The sequence below is a fragment of the Taudactylus pleione genome, unplaced genomic scaffold (genome assembly GCF_031769625.1).
Source record: "Taudactylus pleione unplaced genomic scaffold, aTauple2 ptg000040l, whole genome shotgun sequence".
Classification (NCBI taxonomy): domain Eukaryota; kingdom Metazoa; phylum Chordata; class Amphibia; order Anura; family Myobatrachidae; genus Taudactylus; species Taudactylus pleione.
The window spans coordinates 22,988,530-23,010,765 of NW_028284442.1; the positions used below are offsets into that span (position 1 = coordinate 22,988,530).

The 22,236-nt window shown below is 42.3% G+C and overlaps 1 protein-coding gene across 1 annotated transcript in view; it reads left to right on the forward strand.

The window, feature by feature from the left end:
- Positions 1-3,593: 3,593 nt before the first annotated feature.
- NAGPA (N-acetylglucosamine-1-phosphodiester alpha-N-acetylglucosaminidase) overlaps positions 3,594-22,236 on the forward strand; it is a 41,014-nt gene continuing 22,371 nt past the window's right edge. Inside the window, exons 1-7 of the mRNA XM_088454748.1 lie at positions 3,594-3,881; positions 6,880-7,368; positions 7,860-7,999; positions 10,545-10,653; positions 15,176-15,304; positions 16,541-16,746; positions 17,671-17,718. Of these exons, the coding sequence (XP_088310874.1) occupies positions 3,712-3,881; positions 6,880-7,368; positions 7,860-7,999; positions 10,545-10,653; positions 15,176-15,304; positions 16,541-16,746; positions 17,671-17,718 (1,291 nt within the window). The 5' untranslated portion in view covers positions 3,594-3,711. The remainder of the gene's footprint in view (positions 3,882-6,879; positions 7,369-7,859; positions 8,000-10,544; positions 10,654-15,175; positions 15,305-16,540; positions 16,747-17,670; positions 17,719-22,236) is intronic.

The following is a 22,236-nucleotide window of genomic DNA, read 5'->3' on the forward strand; positions in this document are numbered from 1 at the left end:
TTTGAAAATTAAAAAGGTATTTGTTTGGATACTGCATACAAAAAATCAGTGATATTGATGTGATGAGCACAAATGTTGAAGCAAGGCCTCAGCACAAGAGTTAGAAAAATTCCTAGCAGTGAAGTGGTTAATTTTAAGATCGATACAAATTTCAGATAAATATGTATCTCCTTTAACTTCTTTCATTGCAAAAAAGGAACTTCAACAAAACAGAATTATTATTTTTAAATTCTGGTTTTACCATCCCAGATTCATTAATGTACTGAAATATTTATATAACAAATTTGGTTTTGCTCAGTCAGTGTGCAGAAAAGTATATTCAAATAGAAGTGTATATATTTAGGGAAAATAAATTATGCACATTTTTATTAATGTTCAAACTCTTACGTGTTTGATTTGGTCTGTATTTTTTTAACTATATACAACTTTGTACTGTCAATTAACCATAATTAATTATTTATTACCAGTTACTTACAGTGCATCCGGAAACTATTCACAATGCATTACTTTTTCCACATTTTGTTAGGTTACAGCCTTATTCCAAAATGGAATAAATTCATTTTTGTCCTCAAAAGTCTACACACAATACCCCATAATGACAAAATGTAACAAGTTTTGAGATTTTTGCAAATTTAATTTAAAAAAAACAACTACTAAGAAATCACATGTACATAAGTATTCACAGCCTTTGCTCAATACTTTGTTGATGCACCTTTGGCAGCATTTACAGCCTCAAATCTTTTTGAATATGATGCCACAAACTTGGCACACCTCTCATTGGGCAGTTTTGCCCATTCCTCTTTGCAGCACCTCTCAAGCTCCATCAGGATGGATGGGAAGTGTCGGTGCAAAGCCATTTTCAGATCTCTCCAGAGATGTTCAATTGGATTCAAGTCTGGGCTGCGGGTGGGCCACTCAAGGACATTCACAGTTGTCCTGAAGCCACTCCTTTGATATCTTAGCTGTGTGCTTATGGTCGTTGTCCTGCTGAAAGATGAACCGTTGCCCCAGTATGAGCTCGAGGGCTCTGGAGCAGGTTTTCATCCAGGATGTCTCTGTACATTGCTGCATTCATCTTTCCCTCTATCCTGACTCGTCTGCCAGTTCCTACCGCTGAAAATCATCCATTCAACATGATGCTGCCACCACCATGCTTCACTGTAGGGTTGGTATTGGCCTGGTGATGAGTGGTGCCTGGATTCCTCCAAACATAACGCCTGGCATTCACGCCAAAGAGTTCAGAATTTTGTTTCTCATGGTATTTTGGCAAACTCCAGGTGGGCTGCCATGTGCTTTTTACTAAGGAGTGGCTTCTGTCTGGCCACTCTACCATACAGGCCTGATTGGTGGATTGCTGCAGAGATGGTTGTCCTTCTGGAAGGTTCTCCTCTCTCCACAGAGGAACGCTGTAGCTCTGACAGAGTGACCATCGGGTTCTTGGTCACCTCCCTGACCCCCGAAATGTTACAGAGAATATTTGGAAATTCACATGTCCCAGTTTGTTTTTCATGCCTGTATTTTACTGCTGTTCATTGGTCAAAGGATGAGACCTGATCTCCAGCCCTTCAGAAAGTGAAGGAGGAGGCTTTGAACCCTCCTGCAAGGCAGGAAACGCCACTCAATGTATTCTCTTCACCCATTTAAATAATCTCATCCCGCAAAATTACATTGACTTTGTCAGGTAAAACAACATAGTTTTAAACATTTATACCCCTCTCAGACCCGGGAAATACACGAGTCTATCAAATCGTGAATTTCCTGGGTCTCGGTCCCCAACCCTGGTACAGAGCAGTAACGCAGACCCGGGACTCTGACCCAGGTCGGTCCCTTTCACACATAGGGATCTATGTATCAAGCAGTGAAAAGCGTGGAGAAGTTGCCCATAGCAACCAATCAGCTCCTACATTATGTTATAGACTGTACTTGATAGATGCTACTTCAAAGCTGATTGGTTGCTATGGGCAACTTCTCCAGTGGTCCACTTCTCCACGCGTGTCACTACTTGATACATAAACCCCATAGTATAGACCTGGGTCGGTGCGTGCGTGATTAAAATAATCTTTCTGGTAGCTGTTATGGATGGCTTATGGAAGGGTGCCATCATTCAGTGACACTGTCTTGCTGTGTAACCATTACCATTGGATGATATGCTAGTATGCATGTCCAATGGAGAGGTGCAGAAGTGACACCAGCAGCCCTCGAAAAGCAGTACGCAATTGAAGCAACCATTTCCATCCCAGCATTGAGTGACAAAAGCATCTCCAACAGATCTCAAACCTTGATAGTTGCCAACCATTAGCATATCTATGAGTACAGGGAGTGCTGTGCACCCATTGAATAAACTTCCCTTGCGCAGGGCTAGATTAAGCCTTCGAGGGGGAAGGGGGCACTTTATATGGGGCCCTCTCGTCAGCACTGCCCCCCTGGCTCTGCCTGCTGTTTGTGTACCTCCTCCACCCCCGCACTTCCTACCTACATGTACTCCTGCAGTGGGGGCAGACTTCAGAGCCTCCTCTTAGACCAGGGGTGGCAATAAGCGGCCCTCCAGCTGTTTTTGAACTACAAATCCCAGCATGATTTGCAACAATTTTAGCATGGCCAAATAGCAAAACTGTTGCAGGGCATGCTGGGATGTGTCGTTTTACAACATCTGGGGGGCCGCTTATTGCCCACCGCTATCTTAGACAGCGCAGGGACCGTTTCTGCTCGTCTCCAGTCTTCGCCACTAACAGAAGCTCTCCTTGTTACAGCACTGCTGCTGGGAAAGCTGTTGCTGGTGGCGGAGACTGGATATGAGCAGTATTGTCCCCGGACTGGAGGGCCAGAGCTGTGTGTACCAGAGGCCCTCGCCCCCTGTACCCCCCCCCCCCCTTCCTAATCTGGCATCGACCACTAAAATCTCTGGGAAAATGGAGCCTGCACCATTTCCCCAGATATATGAGCATGGCGCAATGCCTAAATCTACACTGTGCATGTGCTGGCACGAGAAGTCAGAGAGACGACCCGTTTGGAGACCTCTTCTCATAAGATGCCCCTGTTAACAACCATTGTTTTTGAGGTATAGCTTATTGTCCCTTCATGCTAAGGACCTGGAAGTGACGTGAGTTAAGGGCGGAAGTGTGATTTCATGCCCATAGAGTCCACCTAATGAAGAAACTTGTTCGCTCGCCACAATATTATGTTCCCCTATGTCTGCGTGGATGGTAGGGAATGACGTTGGACAGTAGCTGATGTCAGGATCCTCTCCGTGAAGGGCCTATGGACATTGCCTTGTTTTCCCTACTACTCTGACACCATCATGTAAGAGAAAGTATTCCAAGAGAAATCAATCCTAGAAAAGCAGGAGTCTCCTGACATTTCAGGAGAGTATACAAATAAGAGTGGCAGCAATGCTGTCCATGTCTTTGCTACAAATCTAGGAGCAGGAGCACCGGTGCTAATGCAGGGATGTCATGTCACTATAAAAGGTTTTTGCACTGTGTGAGCCTTTGGCCAATTTGTCCTTCCTAGATAGTCTACTGATTTGTAACGACGGTCACTGAATTATTGGTAAAGTAATCACGGTCCTGTCTCAAAAGCACAGAGCAGTGACTGACAGACTGACTGGCATGGAGCAGAAGCTGCAGGACACGTTCTCCCTGTCCGGCCTGTATAGCATGCAAAGTGACGTCACGCAGGAAGCAGTCATGTGACCGGCCTCAATGCAACAACATGTCTGCGCCCAGGAGGAGAGGGAGATCAGCGTTTCTGCTGTTAGACGCATGTCTTCATTATGTCCCAGCAGCATGTAAGCGGAATGGTGCCCAGTGCAGGACATGCTGTAATAAGGACACACTGAGGATCGCACTGTTTTTGCAGTGCTGGCTTTATGTTAGCGCCAGGTAAACTGATGAGGAAGTTGGGGAATAGTTTGCATAAGCTGACGTATCACTAACCTCACGTAACATTGCTATTTCTGTTAAACATTATGTAACTTTAAAGTAATTGTTTTGCTTATTTCTCCAACTAGTAGTGCATGGCCTGACGCTTGTGTTTTACTGACCTATGGATTCAGCGCTCTTATACGTCCAGCTCTAAAGCTTGTTAGTCATGTGCTACAGATTTTCATCAAGTCTCTCTGTATTTGTGAGCCATATGGTTAAGACACATATGTATCGACTGTGTTAAATATTTATATTGAAAGTACCTAAGGGACAGATTTATCAAAGCTAGGAGAAAGATAAGTAAAATCCAATCAGCTTCTTACTGCCATGTTACAGGCTTTGTTGAAAAATTACAGGAGCTGATTGGTTGGTACTTTATCTCTCTCCAAGCTTTGATAAATCTGTCCCTTAAGGTGGGTATACTTGTGTGCGACGGGCAATCGTGCCGATGACCAGGGACACTCTGGACATCGTATGATCGCCAGTACACACTGCAGCGATTAATGAAGGATGTACCAATCACTTATTCCATCCTTCATTACACTGCATGGCTCTGCATGTGATGTCTACAGGTTTGATGTGCAGCACGTCAGACCTGACAATGTCTCATGCGACTGCAGTGTATATTGTGCATACACACTGCACGATTTGTCGTTCTGATTTCTCCATATCGGAATGACATCACTCCAGTGTGTACCCGGCTTTAGGGGCCTATGTATCAAAGCTTGATAAGCGATAAATCACCAAAAAAATCTGTTTCTAACGTACATTTTATAGGCTGTGTTTGAAAAAATTACAAATAGGAGCTGATGAAGGCGGGTATCCACTTGCAGGTTAAAATGAGCGATTGAACTATAACGATATTATATATCGCTCATTAATCGTGCACAAATCGGGCATGAAAATATCGGAAACGACCAGCAATGGTCGCTCCTGTTGGTCATTTCCGACATCAATCATCCCCTGAACATGCTGGTCAATCTGCCGATAACGACAGATTGACATGTTCAGGGATGTATCGTTCAGTGTAGGCACTGGAGGGGAAGAGGAATGACTGTACGATTACAATGTTGTAATCGTACTGTCGTTCCACTATCTGCTAGTGAATACGCACCTTGAGTCCTATGGTAGATACTTATAACGTTAAAGAAACACTGTTTTAAAGAGAGAGATTAGCTCCTGGCTCTCTTTATGCTATGTGGCTTAACTGGCTATGCAACTCTGGCCCCAACTCTGGTGGAGCACTAAGTGCAACATAAAGTATGTGAAATGACATTAGCCTCATATTCATGAAGAGCTTGACAATGACTCCTTGGGGTAGATTTACTAAGAAGCAGTTTGTCAAAGCAATAGTTTTAAAACGGAAATAGAAATAAATGCTAAACCAGGCTTGTTTAGCATTTATTCCTGCTGTTGGTGAAAGCCGCCAATGATAAGCGACTTTAGCAACTACAGTTTATGTAGAGCGAGTATTCATACTGATCAAAGACTAAAGAAAGCCAACCGGAGCGGATAACGTCGGGGTCATGTATCGATATTCTCCCCTATTAGATGATTCTCCCCTATGTATTCTGCTTATTACCAATGAAAGGTGCAACCAACTACCATAGTGATAACTAACAACAAGGAGGATAAGAGGATATTTGTAAAGGTGAACAAAACAATATCATAACGGTTTAAAACATAACTTTTATTAATATTAGTTAGAATATCAGTTGTTTAACTCTAATATAGTAAAAAAGCTTAAAAACATTTAGAGATGTATACAGCTGTAAAAAATAAGTGAATAATAAAAATATTTATGGATTAAGTCCCAGACGCTAAGTACTGCCCAAGTTCTTGAAGAAGTATGGCTGTCCATATATGAACTTGTGATAATGTAATCGAGTCTGACAATCCATCCGTTCGCTCCATCTCAGTTCAGTAGTTTATGTAAAGTAAACTTCAAAAATACGATTCAAATGTGTTGTAGTGAATAATCTGCATGGTCTCTCCCTAGCCATTGATATAATCGTCAGTGGAAGGGCATATGTATATCTGGGTATAAAGAGAGACCATATAATAGGATATGTTGGTTATAAAGACACAATTATCCTTTGTGTAGGTGCAAATACAATCTGGAGTTGATTTGCGTTAAGGCAGAAAAATATTCACAGTTCAGATTTCAGAGCTGATAATTCCAACATTCGGGCAGAAAGGATAATATCAATCGGTTTTCCACAATGTCCATAGTGTGGAATCATTTTACCATTCTAAACTTTATTATTAATAAAAAAAATGTATGACATTCTATCTTTTACATTTTTTTTTTTTTAGATGAACTAGTGATCTGTCCCGGGAGCAATTTTGAAGTTACGGTGATAGTCTTTTGTTAACTGAGGACTTATAAGATTTCCTTGTAAATAACATTAGTCGATTTTCCTCCTGACGTCAACACGAAAAGATTTAGTTTAGACGTGACACGCAAAAGGGCCATGTAACATTGTCCATGAGAAAAACAGTCTCCACTTCAACTCCAGCCATGTTAAATGTCTGTCCCTGTGCTTTATTTATTGTCATGCCAAAGCAGACTTACTGGGAAATGGACTCCTTTGAAATTATAGAATTGTTCACATAAATTAAATAGGAACGGTAATAAATGGGAAAAACTTAAATTTTGTATCAGTAAACAGGGTTTAAATCAATTGTTCTGGAGAAAGCAGATCATACATATCAATCTCTACACGGTATAAAATAAAGTCCATAGTTGTGATCTATACGTAACGGTTTAGCCAAGGGAGCGCTCGGACATCCTTTTTTTTCATGGACTTGCTTCACTAAAATTGTCACTGCTCGCTCCCTTTTGTCATGCATTAATGTTTCATACACCTAATTTTACATTTTTTACTATGTATAGATTTACATTTGTATCACATTCAACAAAAAAATAAAAGCAAGTATGTTTGTTTTGTTTTAGGAACTCACTGCTAGATGATTTACTGTTGCCTTATAATGTCTTTTCTGAGTTTGGTCCAAGCCGCAGCCATCGTGAGATCAGAGACTGTCTTCCTGTTACTAATGGGAATACCACACATGAAACGTGGCCTAGTAATAATTACACAGCGCTTCCAGTGGCCACCGTTAGAACATATGAATCAATCTTTCCTGATACAAATAAACTAAAAAAGACAGTTTATGGTCACTTTACCTTTATAAATAATCCCTTGAGGACTGTGTCCGTGCTGGAGCCTGGTGCACCAGGGAGTTGTAGTAGAAACCTTACTGCAACCGTAGAAGAAACTGTGAAATATGGGATGTGCATTGTGGCCCAGAATGGAGGATTTTTTAAAACGGATACTAATGAATGTCTTGGGAACGTTGTGAGTAATGGCAAATTAGTACAGAATTCCAAAGGCATCCAAAATGCTCAATTTGGCATCAGGGCAGATGGCTCCATGGTCTTTGGGTAAGTCATTTACAATAACATTATATGTCACTGCCATACTACAATGTTACTGTGTTGTGTTGCCATCTTACCATTAGTGCAACATTTATTTAAATTCTGCATGCATGATATGTATTTTTATTCTTTCATGAAGACTTTTAAGACCATTCTAAAAAGACCATGTAAAAATAAATAAACCATCAGAAATTGATGTACAAATTATATATATCATGGACTGGCCTGCATTATATGTGTGTATATATATATATATATGGGGTAGACAGGTACTGTGGAACTTCAAATCCCAGCATGCCCTGCCACAGATTTGCAGTTAGGGCATCTGGGATGTGTAGCTCCAGAGCAGCTGTAGAGCCACAGGTTGCCTACCCCTGATATATGACAAACAAGCTGAAAACTCAGGATAGCTCTTTTATTCATGTACATATATGTTGTGAGTGCAGGAAATAATAATAATTGGTGCCCTTTTGTTTTCTCATTGATGTGTGTTCCAGGTATTTGTCAGAAGAGGAGGTATTGGCTGTAGAAAACCCATTTGTGCAGCTAGTGAGTGGAGTGGTCTGGCTGCTGCGGAACGGTGAGGTGTATATTGAGCAGAGCAAGAGTGTAGAATGTGACAAAAGCCAGAATACAGGTACGTCTAGCAGGATGTGTGTCCTTTGTCGTTCCGCTGTATCTCTTGCTCATTTTTGTGTCCCCAGCTTGAAGCGGGCAGGGTTAGGACAACTTGTAGCCAATCTAACCATCCCCTTATTGATAAAATAAATACAGTATGTGAGCTTTCAGCTTTCCTGCAGCTTTAAAGCGTCTTCTGAACAAATGTTAATTTCTGTTTAAAAAAAAAAAAAAAAATGGTTATGAGAAGTTGCATGTTTTATATACCTAAGCAATTATGTATTTTGTAGTAGTGAATGTAGACTAATTTTACACAAAACAAAAAGCACATCTGGTGTGTTTCTACATATAGGGTCATGACTAACAAACATCTAATCCTCACCAAGTCCTATTATTTATTACATCTAATATCATGTGACAAATGACATAATAGATTTTATTTTTCTTTACTTCAACAAAAAAACAACAACATAAAAAAAGACATGTACAAACAAAGCTGTAAATACACTCCACCATTCAGCAGCTTGTAGAGCCACAGTTAGGAGCAATAGCTTAAAGCAGAGGTTCCCAAACTTGGTTCTCAAGGCCCCCTAACAGTCCAGGTTTTAAGGATATCCATGTGTGACCACTGGTGACTTAATTAGTACCACATTCAATTTGATTTAACCACCTGTGCTCAACCATGGATATCCCCAAAACATTAACTTTTGGGGTGCCTTGAGGACCACGTTTGGGAACCTCTGGCTTAAAATAATCATTTACTATCTCTCCATTCCTTTTGAGGAATTTCGTCCTGCTCCTCCTTACACTGCGTCACTTATATAGTGTTTGATAACCAAGGCATATCGATGTGCACAAAGACCAAACAACTCCCCTTTGGTGTCATCTGCACTCCGAAAGTCCTTTGTTTTGATCAGATGCAGCTTTGCAGTGTCTGTGAAGAGAAGGAACTCCTGGTAACTGAACAAGAGCCCCCTTTTGACTACAGAAAGCATTTCTTCTTTCTTGATGTATGCACTTTCTCTTTAGTAGTATTAGTAGTAGTAGTAGTAGTAGTAGTAGTAGTAAAAAAGCTGACATTATATTTGTACATAAACTGCAGAGGGTTTAGTTACAATATAAGCCATTCGCCACTCCACAGCGCCTCTGCTAATTCTATACATTGAGAGTGCCTGTATTAGGTAATATATTCATGAGTTTTTAAATTAAAAGCTATCTCACTAGGCGGTACTACCAAGAGCCTGACACTAGAAGGACCAGCACTCCCTTTCATCTACTGACACCATACACACAAAGTGGACCTTACACAATTTAGAAGTGACATCAGGTTTTGAAAGTTATCTAGAAAAGGGGTATGGTTTATTAGGTTGATATTTCGAATGTCGACACGTCAAATTTGAGCACTGACATCAAGTTGACATTGACAGAATGTCAATATTGTGAGTGTCGACATAGCGATTTTACATTCACATTGACTGTAAACCTACCCCTAACTCTAAAATCTGCTGTCGCCGATCTTAATGTCAACATTATGACTGCATACCCACAAAAGAAACACACACCAAACATTCTTGTAAACCAGTAAAAAAGCTACCATTCTATTTGTGCATAAAATGCAGAAAGCTTAGTTGTCACGTTTGCAAATAAGCCCCTTGCAACTTCACAGCGCTTCTGCTAAGGGAGGTTTTAAACAATGAGTCCCTATACTGAGTCATATATTCAAGTGTTTTACATTAAGAGATATCCCACTAAGAGGTACAATCAAGAGCCTCCAAAAAGTGCCCTGGGCGATCTTTAGTGTGTGTGTTTGTTTTCTAGATCACCTGTATCTCTCTAGCACCTGCTGTCACTTCTAAATTAATCCAGCAACTTCCATTTTGTATATCGTTACCCTAATATGAAAGCACTTTGTGTAATCTTTTTCTCAGATTAATGAAATGTAACATTTCCATTAGATTTTAAATTTTTCAAGGCATCATATGGTCTGATCTTTGGGTGAATATGCTGAGGTGCCCACTCCTGGAAAAAATGAACAATGGCCTCAATGTCCTCCATTTGTAAATAATTCTTCCTACTGCAGAATGATAGACATGAAATCATTTGTAAATGGAGTTATAAGACTTTCTAGGCTTATAAGCAGTAACAATTACTTCTCAGAGATCATCACAGATTCCTCTCTTTAGCATAGTATTAACTCAAATTAGAACACACCTTTCCAAGCTGCTACATAGCAATGTAAGTAATTCCTGATGATCAAATCACCTTGCTAAAGCTACCTTCTTTATTGATATAGAAGCTTGTACAGTGTAATTACTGTTCGCACGTATCTTCTTCAGGTTGGTTTATTTTTAGTTGAATAAACAATGACAAAGTAAATTCTGTAACGGGTGATTTGTCACATGAGATTACACTTATCAAATTTAAGGTCTTAACTAAAAGTAGATGATTGTTACTCGTATTAATATGTAACAAGATATACATCTGACATTTAGGCATTTTGGTATATCATTTAATTTTTTTTTCCCCTTCAAATCCATTTATTTTGCTTCCATGTTCTTGACCAGGTTCTTTTGATTATTTTGTTAATGTGAGCTCGGCTAGGACAGCTGTGGGGCATGATAAAGAAGGCAGAGTTATTCTATTCCATGTAGATGGGCAGACTAACGAGAGAGGGTAAGTCATCGCTGGTAATGATTACGCACTCACCTCACACATCATTGATTTTCCTGAAAAGAAAACCGTTCTGGAAGTCGGTAAAATATTGCCGGAATTCTCTATATTTAAAATGCATAATGCTATTGCTTGCCTCAGACAGGGAACTGAACTGTCAGACCCTTTAGATTATCATAAACCAATTTGCACTCTACTACGAACAACTCTATAATGTTAAGAACCTTAATGATGCAGTGACATTCCAGCCCACTGTGACTACCATAAACTGTTTCCAAAATCTTACCACATTTTCCCTGAACGAGTGCTATTCCCTATTGTTAACATTTCTTCTTTGCCATACTAATGAAATTGTATTGCTCAATCATTATACTCCTCACCTTCAACCCCATAATCTATATAATAATTCTGTAAGGTCTGTCCCGTCCCCAACATGCATGTGCAGTGGAAGTCTGAGCACGCCCCAACAGCTCCCACTGCTAGGGAGATGGGACAGACCTAGTCTAGGAGGCAGACCGACCGCTGGGGACAGGGTAAGTTTGGGAGCGGGACTGAGTGGGGGAAATTGGGGCTGGATAGAGGGGGCGAGGCTGGACAGAGCGGGGGGCGGAGCCCGGTGCAGACTGAGGTGACTTGGCATATGTTGGGTACCTTTACTAGTAAGTATATAACAGGACACATCCTTTCTGGTGCCAGAGTTGTAATTGATCAGCACTAGAAAAATAAAACTTCACCACTTCTGCCAAAAATCTTAGCAAAGATTGGGAAAAAGTATATTGTGGTACATTGGCTTCCAATACTCCTCATCTGCTTTCTTTCCCCTGATTAAGTGTCTCCCCTGGTACAGTCACTGTACAGAGCATGTAGAATCATCATTCTACCTATAGTTGATTGAAGGTTTCAGTGATTTATTATCTGTCATGTATTTTGTGGATTGTTTTGTGCGTTTTTCTGTGTCTCATTCTTGACTTTAACAACTGTGTAAATTACATTTCCCCTGTTGTTTTTTTCCCTCATCTCCCTTTTTCCCCTTATTGTTTGTTTTCTTGCTTTCCCCTTTGTATTGTACTTTAAGAAGAAAAAATATTGTAAAACATATAATTTCAGAAAATCAGTCATTGTAAGAATTAAGCTCAGGCCAAGGTCTCTTAAAGAGCATGTCATTTCACTTCTGTTGATAAGTCTTTCATTGCTGAGAAACTAGTCCTGCAAGAACTGATGTGTTATATGTAACTATAGCTATCTAACGGTAATAGGACATTGGTGTTATATTTCTTTTAACCTTGCCATTATATATATTTTTTAACTTTCAGATTGTGCTCTTTAATAGCACAAAGTTCACTTACCTTTGTACATTACTGTGTATTTATTCATTACAGTTGCTTTTGTCTGTCTATTTCTTGTTGTGTTGTATGTTAATTAATCTTTTTTTTTGTTTGTGTCCTGCTTTACTGCTTATTCATTCACCAGAAGATGCACAATGTCCAGTAAGCAATTACAAAATGAGATAATTAAGATTGGCTTGAACTCAAAGAAAGTCACATTTTTAAGTGCATGTTGGTACCAACATTTTATATTTCACGGTCATCGGGAGGGAACTCTTAAACAACCACAATTTCCCTGACAACCAGGTACCTAAGATTCATAAGGGCCTGTCACTCATCGGCTCTAGAGTTATGGTTAGATTGGGAAGACACTTCCATTATGGACTAACTCATTCTGTGCCACATTCCTCCCCATACTTCTAGTGGCACCCCAGTAAACTTTTATGCATTATTGTAGCAACCGTTGAAAGATATACACAGGGTACCAATAAATGAAGACCTATTGAATGATATATCAGTCAGTCCCACTGATAACAACCTATATCAGTGTTTCCCAAACTTTCTTGAATCACTGAGCCCTAGAGTATCAGCATTTTGTTCATAGCACCCCTAGGCCAAAAGTGTCTTATTGGTAAATGTATTTAAAATGATTAAACTAAGTTGTGCTTATATGTTATCCTTAGGGTCAGTTATGTGGTGGTGGGCAGGGTTGCACTTCTGTTTGTCCACATATTTTACGGTAGGCAGCCACCAACTCTGGTTTAGCCTATCACATGGACCAAAAATAATTGGATTTGCAAGTGACCAGTTTGGGATCCACTGATCTAAACAAACTTGCTAAGTGGACAGGGGAGACTACAAAATAAGAAGACAAACTCATTAAATAATTCACACACATCCTTGAGAAAGGCCGCCTGTACAGCTGAAACGCATTGGGGCCACATAAATTGTCAGACACCTCTGCACTAGGAGCCATAGAGCATCTTACTGATCAGTTTTACCATCTGTTATCCATGTCTATCTTCATACATGTCTGAGACTGTGGTGTGAGTAAATACTCCTTGCGACTCTGCCTTGGTTGAATTCTGATTGCTTCTTTCAGTGAATACATGCAGATTATGAATAGCAATGCCTGCAGGATTGCTTTGTGATCAGTTCTGTGTTTTTCTGCGTTTAATCGCTACTGTGGCAGTTTGATACAGATTGAGACTGTGGCACTTTGATACAGACTGTTACTAAGGTCGAGTTCATCCCCCACCTCTTCTTTCTTCTCTCTGTCATATTTTGCCTTTTACCTTAATTCATTTTTCTTTACCCCATGGTCGAGTATTAGTGTTTTATATTTACTGTGTGTCCTTGTGCTCTTGTTCGTCTTTCTCATTTGTCAGTCTTTTTGGTTCATTTATCAGCTGTTTGCATTGTGATCTGTTTAGGACTGACCAGTCACTAGCCATCACACTTACTAATAGCAGACGTTGATTAAGTACCTTTTTATATGCCTCATGTGTTTCCCTGGAGCATTACAACCCAATACATTTACACACATTCCCTCATTACACGCTGGGCATAGTGCTGTGAAATAAACCCCACTTTTGTGTGGAAGAACTTGACCGTCTACACAGAGTGTACTGCCCTCAACCCCATTCAACACATTTAGGATGAAGCAGAATGCAAACTGTGAGCCAGGTGTTAGCGGCCACCTCTTTGCCCAACCTCACGTATACGATTGTGGCTAAATGGATGTGAACAACCGCAGCTTTGTTCCAAAGTCTAGTGGAAAGCTTTGTCAGGTGATTGGATGTTGTTATATCAGCAAAGGGAGAACAAACATAGTATTGGCCATGTAGTGTATCTGTGTTGTGATTGTGTTTTTTTTTTCAGCCTTGATACAGTAGCTATTGAGCAAAGAACTCTGTGGCTTGTATATTAAATAATAAAGGACTGGAGTTGGTGTGGTCTTAATAATAAAAGGGAAGATGTGAATGTGACTAAACCGTGAGATATCCTAGGAGTATGGAGACCGCAAGTGTATTTGAACATTTAGTACTAGCGCTTGTCCCCAGCGTTGCCAGTGTTTTTCTTTTTTCTTGCATGCCCCCTCAGCATTTGTTTCATCTGCCCCATCGGCGGCTCTCTTTTACTTCCTCAGCCTCTCCCTCCCACCCCTCTGTTTCTTTTCCACTTACCTTTACCCACAGTCATCCTCCACATGCCATCCTGTCTATGTCCAGTACCAGCAGAGTGCCATCGACTGGGTGGGTGCATCGCGGCAGGTGCGCACCTCGTGCTTGTAAGGTCCGATGAGAGCAGACTCCTATCGCAATGGCCTAATTGTAATCAGCAGTTATCTTTTATTATATAGATTATTATGATGTAGTGTTCACTCTAGGATTTTTTTGGGCAAGGTGCTAATCGCAGAGGAGGGCACATTTTAATTTTGCATGGTCGCGATTTGTGGGCACTAATGTGTAGCATAGTATTAAATGTAATAGTTAAATCATTCATACTCACCAATGATGTAGTGTCTGTCTTTCATGCAACATATGAATTGATATAACTAATCTTAGGATCCCTTCAATTATCTAATGCTGGGTACATACTGGCAGATATTTTGGCCGATCAATTGATCAACCAATATATCTTGTGTGTGTCGGCCAGTGTGTACCAGTGATATGTCTGTTAATGACATCGTTCACAGACATATCATGTCGGCTGTGCTGCACAGTTAATGCCCAATATATCTGCAGATATATTGGGACATCGTGCTGTGTGTACGGCCGGTCAGACAACTGCCTGTATACTTGCAGCAGAGGCCGCGGATAGCGGGACTCACGGCCAGATGACAGATGATGGTTGTACAGTGTGTATGAACAACCATCATCTGGAGATATATCTGTTAGGTGTGTACCCAGCATTAGAGTAGCTGCCAGATCAATTTGTTTGACGGCTGCGTGCGAACGCATCTAGCGAGCGGGTCTGAATCGGGCCCACAGTTCTCTGTCCTGAAGTAAAGATTTCTTTTTCATAGACAAATTTGCAATTTTACAGCATGTCATGTCACAACCATGAAATTGATGGGAAAAAAAAGTTTTCTTGCAGCGGAGTTTAGCATTGTGTAAGCTATATAAAAGTGAGAATGATTGACTGTTGTAAAGTTTTTTTTTTTTTGTTTTGTTTTTTTATACCCCTTCATTCTTTAGCCTGAACTTGTGGGAGGTGGCACATTTTTTAAAGCAACAAGGAGTTTATAATGCCATAAATCTGGATGGTGGAGGATCTGCTACTCTTATTGTTAATGGAACCCTTGCTAATTATCCATCTGATCACTGGTGCGTATAAATAGATATTTATGTCTGTCGTGTCCTTGTTTATTCCATTGCAGAAATAATAAAATACTAATAGGATAAATGAACAGCGTTGTGGATACCAATTCATATAAATAAACTGCAAATGTGCCCATATACTCACAAATAACACAATTTATTATGTACATAAATATACATAATCATTTAAAAATACTAAAAAAGTAAATGCAAATATGACTGTGACACAACAACTAGAATCATATCAGTATACTGAAGAATAAAAGGGTGTTAATAGGTACAGTATATGCATCAATATTTTCAATATAAAGCTGGAAAGCATATAAAACATCTGCAGCCCCAGCACTAATAAAAGTTAATGTAAATGCCATAATAAATAACCTAACAGCCGCGTCATCTGTAGGTATAAGGTCTTTGATAAATATCCAATGGCGAGTTAATTTATCAGTTCCATGAACTCACTGATGACTAGAAATAATATATAGCCACCATAGAAAAGAATCCTTGTGCCGCCCCACGTTTGTAACAAGCTAGTGCAGTTTTAAATGTAATAAAAACAAACCTCCGACATTATGGAGCTTCCACTGTTGCTCACTACTTTAGTGCTTAGGTGCAGCATCTCCTGTGTAAAGCCGGACCTAATCCGAATGCCAGCTCCTGGCTGTCTACTTACTGGTGGACAAGCGGCGTCTCCAGTATAGGGGCTGGAGTGAAGTGATTACCGGCTTCACAGTCCTCTAGGTCCCCTCCTTACCACAGAGGGAGCATGTAGCAGATGCACGCAGCATGTGGCTTGCGAACTTCGGAACTAGCAGCGGGGTCCGTACTTTAAAGTCCTGCCAAACATGAACCGGGTATTGTGGTGAGGTGTGTAGAAGTCTTTCAATGTCCTAACGCGTTTCCTCCTATTAGGGATTTCTTCAGAGGGGTATTGTACGGACCCCACTGCTAGTGCCGCAAGCTGCCTGTTGCTTGCATCTGCTACATGGCTTGTAAAAGGAAAGAGGAATGTCGGATGGGGCAGCTGCAGACAAAAGGGACCTTGATAAATAGAAGAACACAGTGCATTCTTAGTAAATGCAATTTTGTTTTTTATTTAAACTTATTGATCTTACAACTAAAATATATATTGTTTTTGTGTCCGCAGAGTTCTTTAAGACACCTGAGCTGCAATATGTAAAAATAGATAAAAAATTCACATCACTTGTCAGGTTGTTACAGTATTGATTGATGTGCCCACAGTGTGCATGAACCAATGTGGCGCTGCCCAAGGAGCGTGTCTACTGTTGTATGTGTCCATGAACCTTTCTGTGATCCCACTGACTGTGGAGGCCATGGGCAGTGTGTTTCTGGAGAGTGTCATTGTACGGGACACTGGACAGGGAGCTCCTGTGACGTCCTCCGTTGTGGACCTTCAAACTGCAGTGCTCATGGCAACTGCACAGAGGGTATGTAACGCTGAACACTTGTCCTCAATGTACTGTAAAATAAATACAGATGTCAGTGGGCCTGATTCAGAGCCGGACGCTATTAGCGGACGCTCGTTCTAAAAAAGGGGCCGGATATTTAAATTTAGCGCTCGCTCTTTGCGGTGTGTTGACGCCTCTATGTCTGAGCGAGCGTACGAAAAATGCGCTCGCTATTTTGCAAAGGCGCCCCTTTTCCCGTTCGCATCACACGTCATCTCCGGTATTTATTAGATTAATCGGGAACATCAAAAGGCATCTGAACTGCTCGCAGTGCTTGTGGTAGGATTTTCTTTCCCCTAATACTGCGAGCAGTTCAGGCTAAAAGACAACCAAGTGACGTGGTCGATGACGCTCCTTTACTAATTATGCACTCCCATTAAACGCCCTTTTGACCGTCAGGCACGCCTGTGTTCGGATCTCCACTCCCCCGCTTTCAAGCACCTTCCCCTGTGACCACCCACAAATGGTACATTCTGTCAATCAAATTAGCAGCCCCTCGCTGTTTTACGAGCGCACGATTTCCGACCGCAATGACTGTTTTGCACATGCGCATTACGACCCATACGCATGCACAGTTGTGCGAACATCGCTCAGAGCGAACGAGCAGCTCTGAATCAGGCCCAGTATGTGCACACCCAAGTGGAATCCATATAACGATGGGCATGATTTCTTAAGCACACACCATACAAATATCTGTTCACTTAAAAAAATAATGATACCACATTAAAGTACCAGACAATTTGTTTGTGTAGTAGCTTTAGCATGTGCTGGACAAGTAGCTGGTTAATAGGTTAATTGCTGAGAGCATACCCACATTTTCATTGCACCTGTTTTCATAAATATTAATGTAAATGGTACTTAATTGGAAAAGTATAATATTTCTTTCCTCTCTGTATCTTACAGGTGGATGCCTTTGTGATCCAGGCTGGATGGGCAGTACATGTAGCAATGGTAATTTTAGGGCCAGATTAAAGTTTGTGGGGGTCCTTACCAATTTAATTGTCAAAATCATATACTGGATATGTTGGCGATACCTGAACCCCCCCCCCCCCCCCCCCTCCCTGTTCACTCACAGACCCCGTACCAAGTACTAACCAGGCACTTAATGGCTCTTGGTTCCTTCACGTCCTTATGACCGCGATACAGTACAAAAAGAATCCCAGTGACTGCCATACAGCACACAGAGCAGCAATGTGACTGCCATACAGCACACAGAGCAGCAATGTGACTGCCATACAGCACACAGAGCAGCAATGTGACTGCCATACAGCACACAGAGCAGCAATGTGACTGCCATACAGCACACAGAGCAGCAATGTGACTGCCATACAGCACACAGAGCAGCAATGTGACTGCCATACAGCACACAGAGCAGCAATGTGACTGCCATACAGCACGCAGAGCAGCAATGTGACTGCCATACAGCACGCAGAGGAGCAAAGTGATGGCCATACAGCACGCAGAGGAGCAAAGTGACGGCCATACAGCACACACAGCAGTAATGTGACTGCCATACAACATGCAGAGTATCCCAGTGACGGCCATACAGCACACAGTGCAGCAAAGTGACTGTCATACAGCACACAGAGCAGCAAAGTAACTGCCATATAGCACACACAACAGGATACAGCAAGGCCCGGTGACCACCCTACAGGTCACAGAGCATATGTTAATGGGGGAAGGGGATATTGAGAGAACTTCTGCACTAGTAGGTATTTCTAAACATTAATATGTAGCCCTGAATTATTACTTATGACATATAATATGCCTTATTCATGTGGGGGTGCTGCCAAAGATGACAAGTATGTTTACACAAAGAAGAAAAGCGGAAAATTATTTTCTTTGTTTTGGCGCACTATAGGAGTTGTGTACACTATAATCTTTATTTCAATAAATAATTGAAATTAATGAAATAAAGCTCACATTTTACACAATAACTCCTATAGTGCACCAAACAAAGACAATAATTTTCCCCTTTTTCTTTCTTTGTGTAGGACACAGAGCAGCCCAGTGACCGCCTTACAGGACACAGAGCAGCCCAGTGACCGCCTTACAGGACACAGAGCAGCCCAGTGACCGCCTTACAGGACACAGAGCAGCCCAATGACCGCGGTACAGGACACAGAGCAGCCCAGTGACTGCGGTACAGGACACAGAGCAGCCCAGTGACTGCGGTACAGGACACAGAGCAGCCCAGTGACTGCGGTACAGGACACAGAGCAGCCCAGTGACTGCGGTACAGGACACAGAGCAGCCCAGTGACTGCGGTACAGGACACAGAGCAGCCCAGTGACTGCGGTACAGGACACAGAGCAGCCCAGTGACTGCGGTACAGGACACAGAGCAGCCCAGTGACTGCGGTACAGGACACAGAGCAGCCCAGTGACTGCGGTACAGGACACAGAGCAGCCCAGTGACTGCGGTACAGGACACAGAGCAGCCCAGTGACTGCGGTACAGGACACAGAGCAGCCCAGTGACTGCGGTACAGGACACAGAGCAGCCCAGTGACTGCGGTACAGGACACAGAGCAGCCCAGTGACTGCGGTACAGGACACAGAGCAGCCCAGTGACTGCGGTACAGGACACAGAGCAGCCCAGTGACTGCGGTACAGGACACAGAGCAGCCCAGTGACTGCGGTACAGGACACAGAGCAGCCCAGTGACTGCGGTACAGGACACAGAGCAGCCCAGTGACTGCGGTACAGGACACAGAGCAGCCCAGTGACTGCCTTACAGGACACAGAGCAGCCCAGTGACTGCCGTACAGGACACAGAGCAGCCCAGTGACTGCCGTACAGGACACAGAGCAGCCCAGTGACCTCTCTACAGTACACACAGAAACCTGATGACCACCATACAATACACGCAGCATTTCAGTGGAATGTAGTTATGATCCTGGTGCTCGTGATGTCGGCACTTAGAATCCCGACACCAGTCAGAATACCAACGCCAGCATCCTGACCGCTGACATTTCGATGGTAAGTATTGGTGTTAGGGTTAGGCTGCGGGGGAGGGGCGGAGTTATATTTCGGCTGCTGGGAGGGAGGGTTAGGCGTAGCGTTGAGGTACTTACTAGTAGCTGTCAGCATTCTAACTCAATCGGGATGCCAGTGTCGGGATTCTAAGCGCTGGCATCCCGTACCCAACCCATCTCAGTGACCACTATACAATACACACAGCATCTCAGTGCCCACAATAATACACACAGCATCTCTACTGATTTCTGGAATTTGTTTATTAAATCTATTGTACAAAAATGCTTCTAATATATGAAAGGGGCATAAAGCATTGTCTGACAGCTGGCTAGACAAGAGGACACTTTCCTTGATATCCATATAAAAAAAAACAAACAATCGCCAGCCAACACTCTATGGGAGCGCCCGATATTGCAATTCAATTGTTTTTTTAGTGCCAATTAATTATCGTGCTTGTCATGCCCAATTAGATCGGGTTTAGCCACGTAAAACGTCTAATCCTGTCTAAAGTCCTGGATTTGAGCATCTAAACAGTAGTTCGGGCTCCCAAAACCAGGACTGATCTCACATTTCTTCTGGTCACCTCAGGGGGAGTCGAGCGGAAATGCCGGTGGCGGTAGCTGTTTGCTCCTGAACGGAGCAACAATTGAATTGTTCCATCAGGCGCCCAGCACTGACAGCTGCCAGCACTAACATGTTTAGATGTGTCATAAATATTGTAAACCATTAACAAATACAGAATTGTGGTGATTGTTGGCAATACCGTATTGCAATTCTACATGGATAATAATCTCATTTCACATAACAAACACTCCTTGTAGATCTAGGCTGCTTCAGAACCTTTTGAGACACACCGTTATGAAAGTGTATACTGTATGAACCATAAAAATGTCACTCATTTGCTACAAGTAGTGGGAAGTTTAGCTGTGTTGCCCCAACCCTTTCCACCATCCAGTGATAGAGCAGACTGACCCTGTATGTAATAGTGATCTTTAGCTGAAGGACTAAGGCAGGGTACACACCTAAACGACCAGCAATCGTGCCGATGTTATCGGCGATTTGTCTTCACCCTGGACATCACGTGATTGCCGGTACACACTTAAAATATGTAATGAAAGACGGAACAATCACTGTTCCGTCCTTCATTAACTTGTACAGGCTCACATGCGATATCATGTGATTGACTGTGCAGAACAGCCAATCGCACGATATCACATGCGACTGCGGGAACGCACAAATTGGGCATACACACTGCACGATGTGCCCGATTTGTCATTCCGATTTGGCCAAATGGGGCCGATATCGTACAGGTGTGTATGCACTCTAAGAGTTAAGCTGGCCACACACTAGACCAACTTACATCCAACCAGCCAACTAGTTGATTGGTTGGAATGAAAGTCTGGTACGGTATGAAAGCAAATGACAATCAGCAATTTGCTCCCAAACGCCGGAAAATGGACAAAAACTTTTGTTTGAACAAATTGTTTAAATCAAACATTTAACAAACTTGTCTGGTGACTATTTTCATCTGTTTTCTGGCATTTAGGAGCAAATTGCTGATCATCAGTTACTTTCATTCCTTACCAGATTTTCATTCCAACCAATCAACTAGTTGGCTGGTTGGATGTAAGTTGGTCTAGTGTGTGGCCAGCTTAAGGCAAACTAAATGCTGTATAGTAAATAATTTAGTAGCAGACTGTCTGCTATGTTTTCCGGCTAATTTGCACTGTTTTAGCTAACGGTAAATGTGACTGGGACTCCTTGGCTTATCATATCATATCCTCAGCAGATGACAGCGCCTGGATGTCCCAGCTTGCTTTGTGTACTGTACCTACACTGCTGCAGAAGATGGTGAGGATGGTGGGAAACTCAGGGCTTGATTCAGAGACGGACGCTAATGCAATTTTCACGCAGATCGAGCGATAGTTTGCCGCTGCGATCGCGTTGGGATTATGCATGCACAGAGGATTCCATCGCTAAGTGAGTGACAGACTGCCAGCGTTTGGAGGTGGTAATGGGGAGTGGTCACAAAATCGCAGACGTGTCTGTCCCTTTAAACGCCATTACATGGGCGTGCATAAATTAGCCACTGCGATTGCATACACAGCTCTGCGTGTCAGAAGAGCACCCAAGGCTGCGGCAGGTCAGACCTGACGCAAGGGTAAGATGACCGCCGATGGGCTTCGATGTTGCCGATGTTTACATAGGTATGCGTCATCGCACGCTGGTAAGGCAGCAGTGGGCGTCTTTATGCTCAGGTGATCTTTGCTAACATTAGCATATTTTTGCAGCTGTGTTACGTGCGAAAACACAGTTGCAATCGCATTAGCGGCCGTCTCTGAATCAGGCCCTCAGTGCAATCCTGGACCTTGGTCCGGGCGGCATAGAGCTCCTCAGCCAGAAGGGGATGCAGGCCCGATGCTTCGTGTGAGGGGGAAGGTTGATATGTACAGCAGAGGCAGGGGCCCTCTCATGTTATAGGCAGCACCGCC